At 42.3% G+C, this 8,195-nt stretch overlaps 1 protein-coding gene across 1 annotated transcript in view; it reads right to left on the minus strand.

Moving 5' to 3' along the window:
* Window positions 1-2,917, minus strand: part of VEGFC (vascular endothelial growth factor C) — a 66,684-nt gene extending 63,767 nt beyond the window's left edge. Inside the window, exon 1 of the mRNA XM_085058713.1 lies at window positions 2,203-2,917. Coding sequence (XP_084914839.1) covers window positions 2,203-2,346 — 144 coding nt within the window. The 5' untranslated portion in view covers window positions 2,347-2,917. The remainder of the gene's footprint in view (window positions 1-2,202) is intronic.
* Window positions 2,918-8,195: the final 5,278 nt, after the last annotated feature.

An 8,195-nucleotide genomic window follows, 5' to 3' on the forward strand; every position in this document is an offset into this window, starting at 1 on the left:
TGTAAATAGCTGACCCAAAGGGCTCTATGACCTGCACTTAGGCATCGGTTTAACATGCAGCACCATGGCATATTGGTGGGAAGTAAAAACAGAGGAAGCATAACATCTATGAACTTCTTTGAAGTTAACAAAGTTCAAGCAGATGACTTTATACTGACAATACAATCATATTTTCCTTGAAACAATTATTTGCAGTTTACTTTTTTAATCCTTTCATAATTACTTCAGATATTCATCTCAACATTCACAAAAACAAATATGTGTGGTACTCACTCAAACAGTTCTAGCAAAAGCAGCAAACTCACAACTAAAGGCTTCCAACATGACTAAATCTGCTTGGATCCAGAATCTTTCTCTCTCTCTCTGCTTACTACTCAGCAGTAGTCAGGCACAAAAACATTTTCCTATTAACATAATCGCTTAACACATGCTATCCCACTCACTTCCCGGTCTCTTGACCTTTCCTTCCTTTGGTTTGCTGACAGTTCCTCTTTTTCCAGGGAGCACTTGCACTTCTACACAATGCACCAGAGTGGCAGCTCCCAAAGGCTTCAAGGTTTCTTCAAGAAAGACAGTGACTTTCCGCACCATATGCATGGGAACGCAAAGCATCACTGAGGAGGCTACCTTCACTATCAGCTGTTCTACCTCAGCAGTTTAAGTGTACAAAATATCTGCTCAGCTTCAGTTAGGATTCTTTCTACCCTTCCAGCATGAGCTGTTCTGAGGCTTTACACTCAGAGGCCAGTTTCACCCAGTAAATAACTGACTTACAGTCATGGGTTGGAAAGAGTTGAGGTATTTCTACCCTCCACTAAGTTTTGACTTTTTTTTTTTTAACCTTTATAAATAGTCTAAGGGGTAAGAGTGGCTAACTGAATTGATTTTGTGTTCCTACTTTTAAATACTTAAGTGTGAAAAACACTTTATAGACTTTTAAGCAATATGATCACTGATAGTGTATTAACACTCAGAAAATTGCAATGCAAGCATTCAGATATAATGAAAATATTTTAAGAGACACTACAGTATAATCAGTAAACTTTTCCATGAAGATTATTATTTGAAAAGTATGACTTCTGTGCACAATGTACAGTCTACAACAGTTTGAACACCTGAAGTGCAGGTAATGTATACTGTCAAAACTTGACTTCCCATGTAGTTACAGTAAAATTTCCCACACTTTTAATAATAAAGCAAACAGCATGGGGGGGAAAAAATCAGAATATTAGTTTAAATTTTAATCCACACCATTCCCTCCCTGCCCCATACTGAAATGAATAATGAATGAGCTGGGCCCTCATTGCTTTCAATAAGCATGTCAGAAATCTTTAAAACAATGAGGTGAGGGTAAGACAGACATCAAAGGTCTTCCTAACAATGCCACATGCTTATACAACCACATACTATGCATCTTTTTTATGCATCAGCATACCGGGAACTGCATAACCACAAGTACCAAAGGTACTTGAGGTTTATGTTACGAAACTTAATATGCAAACAAATATTAACCGAGAATTGTAAGTATTTGTGTCTGGAATCCGAGAATTTAAGCCCAGCCTTCACCATGCGTCTGAGCAGAACTAAGATTTTCAGCCTGGAGTGTCACCTTACACCTCCCGTCAACTCTGTCACGCAGCAGCAGCTCACCCAAAGCGTCAGTAACTCCGAGAGGCTTTTCAACAAATGGAAAGTCTAGGATTTTGTTGTCATCGTGCCCCCACGCCTCCCTCGCCGCTTCGCTCCTGTGCCCAGCTGCTCCCCGGAGCGCTCCCCAGCGCAGACCCCGCACGGAGGCGCCTGCGGGGCGCACCCAGCTGCCAGCGCCAGCATCAGCCGCAGCCCCAGCGCGCTGCCCCGTCCCAGCGCCGCTGCCAACGGCGGAGCCGGGCCGGGATGGCTCTCTGCGGGGCACTCCGGCTCCAGGGCAGCAGCCTAGCCCGCGGGCTGCCTCTGCTCATCAGGTGTTTCGCGTCTCTCTGCAAATGCAGGTGTTCCCCGCACAGCCAGCCCTCCAGTAACCCTGAAAACTCAGACACTTTTCAAAAAATCCTTCCCCCACTTTTAAGGAAACACCCCCACTTCAAAAGGCTTCTCCCACATCTTTTCCTTGGTGGAACTGCCAAGCCGCTCGTTCAAAGGGACTCGCAGCCACATGCCCAGAGGAGCAAGCTGGCATCTCCGGCGGGGGCACGGGCTTACCTTTGCCTCCCCCGCGTCGGGCTCCTCCTCGTAGTAGCCCTGGCCGGACTCGTAGGCGGCGGCAGCGGCTGGCTGCCGGGGTCCCAGGAACACGGCGCCGGCAGCGAGGCAGCAGCCCAGGGAGAGCACCTCCAGCAAGTGCATGGTGCAGAGATGGCAGAGCGAGCGCGGAGCGGGGCCGCGGGGCAGTCGGAGGAATGCAGCCGAAATTATGAGGCTCCTTCTTTTACTCTCCCTCCCTTCTTTCGCTGTCCTCTCCCCCCTCCCTCCCCTCGCAATATCCAAGGCAGTAAAATCCGTGGGATGGAGAAGATGCGGTAGCAGCAGCTCCTATGCGCCTGCAGGGGAGTTCCCAACTTTCCCAGCCGCTTTGCAAATTCTCACCAAAGTTATCCAGAGTTTGCCAGGTAAAAAACCCACCAGGAAACCGGACATCCGAGGCTGCGCTCACTCAGGAGCAGGGGAGGTGGAAAGCACAGAGAGGAGGAGGAGGAGGGAAGGGAAGGAGAGAGAGAGGCAGGGAGCAGCAGAGCGGGACCGAGCGGCCGGTCGCACACGGGGAGTTCCCTTGGCGCGAGCCGGGCCGGGCCGGGGGCTCGGTGCCGAGGAGCCCCGCTGCGCTGCGCTGCGCTGCGCTCCGCCCGCCGCGCTGTGTGCGGACGCCTGTCAGCGGCGGCGCGGCCGGGGGCTGCGCGGCTCCTGGGGCTGCGCGGCGGCGGCGGCGGCCGCGCATGGCGAAAGCGCCCTCTGCCTGCGCCTCTGCGCGCCGAGAGGGGCCGGCGGCCGCCTTCTCCTCCTCCTTCTCCTCCTCCTCTGCCTCCTCCTCCAGCCGCTGCTGCTGGCGCGGCGGCGCCGCCGGCCGCTGGCGCCCCGGGGAGCGATCGCCCCGCAGCGCGGGCAAGAGGCCGCCCGGGGCGCGCCGCGGCTCTGCCGGGAAGGGGAGGCGAGCGCGCCCGTCCCGCAGAGCTGGGCTCGTCCTGCCCCGAGCTTCGGCTCCGCCGAGATGAAGCCCGCGGCAGGTCCCAGCCCCGAGGAAAAAGCGAAGTGCCCGGCTCGTTTCATTTGGCTCGGAAACCAAGGGGTGAAGTTCGGTAAAACAGAGAAATCACGCAAGAAAAATGTTGTGAATCCTAATCAGTTACTTGTTGAGCAGTGTTGGCAGCTTCACTTAAGACAGTATGCAGCTATTTTTGGCTGGAGAAAAAAAGATTTTTGCCATCTTAGAAACGATAATTTAAAGAGCACCATAATTATTTGTAGCCTTCCTATCAATGACATCTTGGAGCCGTCTTGGAAGAGAAGTAACACCCCATTCAGAGCCCTAAATAAAACTGAGCAGAGATCCTGTGTTCCAGTTACACTGTGATTAAAAGTTTTTTTTAAAAATGCACATTGCTATCAAAGTAACACACTACAGCCTGCTCAAATCTCTGCAGTGCAAAAGGAAAATGTTATATTCCCTATACTCTTATTTTTTGCTTGATTATCGAACCTTGTGTAAATTTTTTAAAAGTTTTTAATTTGTTTTCTGCGTCACTTGTGTACATCTTTTGGTAATTAGACTGTATGGGAACCAACTGTGGGGGCAGATCCCTTACTGCCTTCACTAGATGCTGGCAGTCTGCTCATGTTACACTGCTCTTATTCTTTGGGAATCCCATTATGTTACTATTCTGGGAGTGACATTCGGGAATTTGTACATAAAGGTGTCTTTAGCAGGCCCTCCGGTACCTCCTGGGCTTTTTTGATTTATTTTTTATCATTTCCAAGATGGTATTTCAGCATGCTGCTACACAAATAAATATTTTGATGCCTGAAAGTAATCACTTCATTTGCAATCAGAACAAAATCTGAAATTTAAATAGAGCTGTATTTTAAGAGTTTTTATAGTCATCAGAAAATTATTGAAGCGCTAATATCTTTTAAACATCTTCACAACAAAGTAAAGCAATGAAATAAAGACAGGGGTAGAAGTTAAACAGAAAACCTATGAAGATACAAAATAGCATACATAAATTAAAAAGCCCATTGTTCTTCACTGGACCCTTAGAGCACTTCAGATCAAAGCATAGGATTAAAGCCTAAAGAGAGCATAGTCCAGGATGCAAAATCCATCTAAATAGAAATACAGCATTACCAATTTGAGTTTAAACATATTAAAATCTCTCAAAAGTACCACAGACTGGTATTGAAAGGAGGTTCTTTTGCAGCACTTTATTAAAACCTGCTTGACAAATCATGCACAGATAATATTATTTCAAGAACTGAGTGCCATGCAAGGAGAAGCTGCATAACTAAATCACAAAACAGGATGAAACATACCACTCCTGCTGTGCCATCATAATATCAGCTGGCTTCATTATTTATTTCCCCAGTTCTCCAGCACTTTCATTCTTCCCCCCACAATTCATAGAACATCCATCATGGGATCAAAGGCTTTTATGTAATAGAGCGTTTCCACCAACTGCCCTGTATAGCAAGTTTAATGTGTCATAATTGAAAGCTAGTAATCATGGTGGCTAAAGTCTCGGTCTAATCAGAAAATTTGAAAACGAAAGTGGTTGAAAACCATGATACTTTATATGTTCTGTGCACAAACATAAATATTCCATTGGCTCTGGGACACTAAGGTTTTCCTCAACCTAGACTGTATTTGTCTCCATCCCATACAAGATGGCTAATTAAAAGGTTTACAAATTAAAATATATTTTGTCCTTTCTCCACCACCTAAAGGTTCATATTTCTCCTCTTGTCTTCAAATTAAGTAGAAATCAGCCTACAGGACAATTTAAAATTCTAAGTGACACTGTGTACATTAACAGTGAGCTGACCTTCTAGACACAAATTACTAAAGAGATATCCAAACAGTGTAAAGGTCTGGGCCTTACTTTCCTATATGCTTCAATGACAACAATAGCTACTGTTGAAAAATAAAGAAATCTTTTCTTTGTCAGAACATTGCTTCAAATGAATTCTTTTGATATTGTTTTAAAAATGTGTTTAAAAAATCCAGGCCCCAATCCCTTGTTCAAGCTGGTGTAATGTGCATCAGCCAAGCACACTCCTCTCCTGTATCAGACATACCTGAAGTGTTCCTTTCAGATACAGTCTGCTTCTGAAACATGGATGCATTTCAGTGCCTGTTTCCTGTCCATTTGTTAGCAGTATGAAAACTCACTACAAGAAATGTGAGCTGAGTCTGGGAAATAGGAAAGTTAAGAGCAGCAAGAAAAATCAGTAGCATGATTTTGTCATATTAGCTTAATATAGAATTAAATGCTAACAAATGTCTTCACAGAATGTAATTTCCATTCTCTTTATATTTAAATTATTGTGTTTGATTCAAAGCAATCTCCTTTTCATTCTCCTATTAAACAGACAGACAGAAGCATACCCAAGAGTAAAAATCAGATACCGTGGTTTGTTTTTGTTTTAATACTCATATTACATTTAATATACATATACCAGTCTTACTGGTAAGTTTCAGTGGAATTTATATTTAATGTAAATCTCAAAGGTAGAAAACATTGCTCCCTGTGTGCAGCAACACTGTGCAAGCGCCATTCTGGAGTCATCCCAAAAGATGAAGGCACTAAGTAAGCTTCCTTAGTTCCTCTACAGATAGGATTCCACCATACTTCCTCTCATGCTTAAAAAAACCAAAAATTGGATATTGATCAATGTCTAAAATATCAATGTCTGGTGTAGATACCATAAATTAGCTGTAAATGTCTAGGAGAAAAAAGGGAAAAGAAGAAAAGATAATTCAGATTCAGCGCCAAACTGAACTGAACTACTCACTGATGCATTTTCTGCCATTGAATCATTCAATCCAAAGTTTTATTACATTTATTGTCATATTGCTCATTTACTCAAAGTAACCACCATTATAGAAGATTTAGAAAAAGGGGGGTACAGGGGATTTGAGGCTGTAGTCCACTTCTCTAAATTTCTCATTTGTATGAAACGTAATTTAATGGAAGTATTTAGGAGTACTGCCAGTTGTACTGATTATGAGAGTAATGTGCTTCCTCACTCACCAAAAGCACATTTAAAAACCTATCTTCTTCTTGGTACAGGTTCTCATTTAGCACATCCTTATATAATCCCAGAAAAGGATCTAAGCATGGTGACTTGGAGATCATTAATAGCTACCGAAATATTTTCATTGACTTTGATTAGGCATTATCACTGTAAAAATTAACCCATGGGAAACTGTTCTACAGCAAACTTCCAGCTAGGACTCCTGAAATGGAGTTTTATCCATTGATTTGCATTATTGCCTGAACAAATAACTTCAGTTCAATGAGAAAGACATCATTGCTGCAAAATCATTTTCTGCAATGCTTGACCTAGCAACCTGCACTTTGTTACCTAGAAATTTCTCTTTTGTTTAGTATAAAAGTTGGTCTCTTTTGAAAATTAATTAACAAGACAAGAATTCTTAGAATTCAGCTTTTTGACACCAGTTGATACTCAGGGATTACAGGATTATTGGGATTTCTTTGTTCTCAGGGATTCCCTTTTTAAACTGTTAAAATGAAAACCACTGGCATCTAACATTAGAATTTCTCTGTGCTACAGACTAAACGACTGCACTAGAGTAAAACCCTTCCAACCTTTGCTATAATAAGGGGTTAGTATGATGCAAAAATGTGCATCACCAGACGGCATCTCAAGAACAGTGTCTGGATTACCCAATGTAAATTACATATCTCTAAAGCTGTCCCAAACTTAGAATGGAGAAAGCCCTAGCACACATTTTATTCAGCTGATTTACATTAGGATTTTTCTCTTTACCATTGTTTTTCTTCCCTCTTGTGATGTAAGGTCTCACAAAACCAGGTACGCATAGAATATTAATTTAACGTCCTGTAAATTGATGATGTCCATTGTTATAACCTCTGACTACAGACAATTAAATGACTGATTGCAAATTTATGCTGCCTCTTAACTGAAAGCTGTGCACAATCTAAATTGTGTATAGCTAAAGCCATGTCACCAAATAAACAATCTTAGATTCAACAAAAAATATTAGGAACTAACAGCACATGACCACTAAACACAGAAACACATAAGATACATACCTTGCTGCAGTAGATTGCCAAGTGACAAGCTATGAGATAGCATATCCAAAATATTTTTTATCCCCAGCTATACCTACAAAATTTGGTAATATAACAGGGCAAAACAGCCCCAAATCAGTCCGAGACATTTCCATATTTGATAAACAGCAGAAATAATTATTTCTTTAAAGAGACACAGTTTCCCTTAACTTTGCTCCTGCATACCTCTCTCCACTTATGTATCTGCTGCATTCCTTCTCTATTTCTTCAGTGCTTCAAACATTCTGTTCAATATTTTGCCCATTCTAGAAACTAAGAATATGCTAAACCCTTCAAATGTAAAATGCTGAAGTCTTAAAACCTTAAAAAAACTGTCAAACAGGATTGAGAACAATTCACTTCCAAACTCAGAATAGTGTAAATGCATTATTGTAATGATCCTAATTTTTTCTTAATAGGTTTTCTTTACTGAAGTCAAGAAATTTCTTTTCTCCTATTGCAAATGGCCTTTTACATATTTGAACACTTACTCTTCCTTACTTAATCTCCTCGTTTTAAGCTAATTTTTTTATAAATTTTTGTTTTCTAAAATTACACTGATAACTGTCATTTGAATAACATTTATCCAGGGATTCATTAAAAGATGATGCTCAACACTGAAAAAGGGTACTTCAAAACTGACCCTTTTTGTTCTGTGTTGTGCAGAACAAACCACCACAACCCATTCTTCTGCATGTACATTCCCATGTGATATTTTCTTTTAAGGCAGATTAATTTTCAGTTTGCAATAGGATGTAATTGTATGTTTTTTGAGGATTTTCTATCCAGCTGGATGTTTCCTTTCCTGTAGTTGTAGATTTGACTCTTCCAGCATAAGTGGAACATTCACATTTCCCAAGAGAAAGGTGTCTGCTGTCTCCTATTTCT

The sequence above is a fragment of the Lichenostomus cassidix genome, chromosome 4 (genome assembly GCF_008360975.1).
Source record: "Lichenostomus cassidix isolate B80296 chromosome 4, HeHo_3.0, whole genome shotgun sequence".
Lineage (NCBI taxonomy): Eukaryota > Metazoa > Chordata > Aves > Passeriformes > Meliphagidae > Lichenostomus > Lichenostomus cassidix.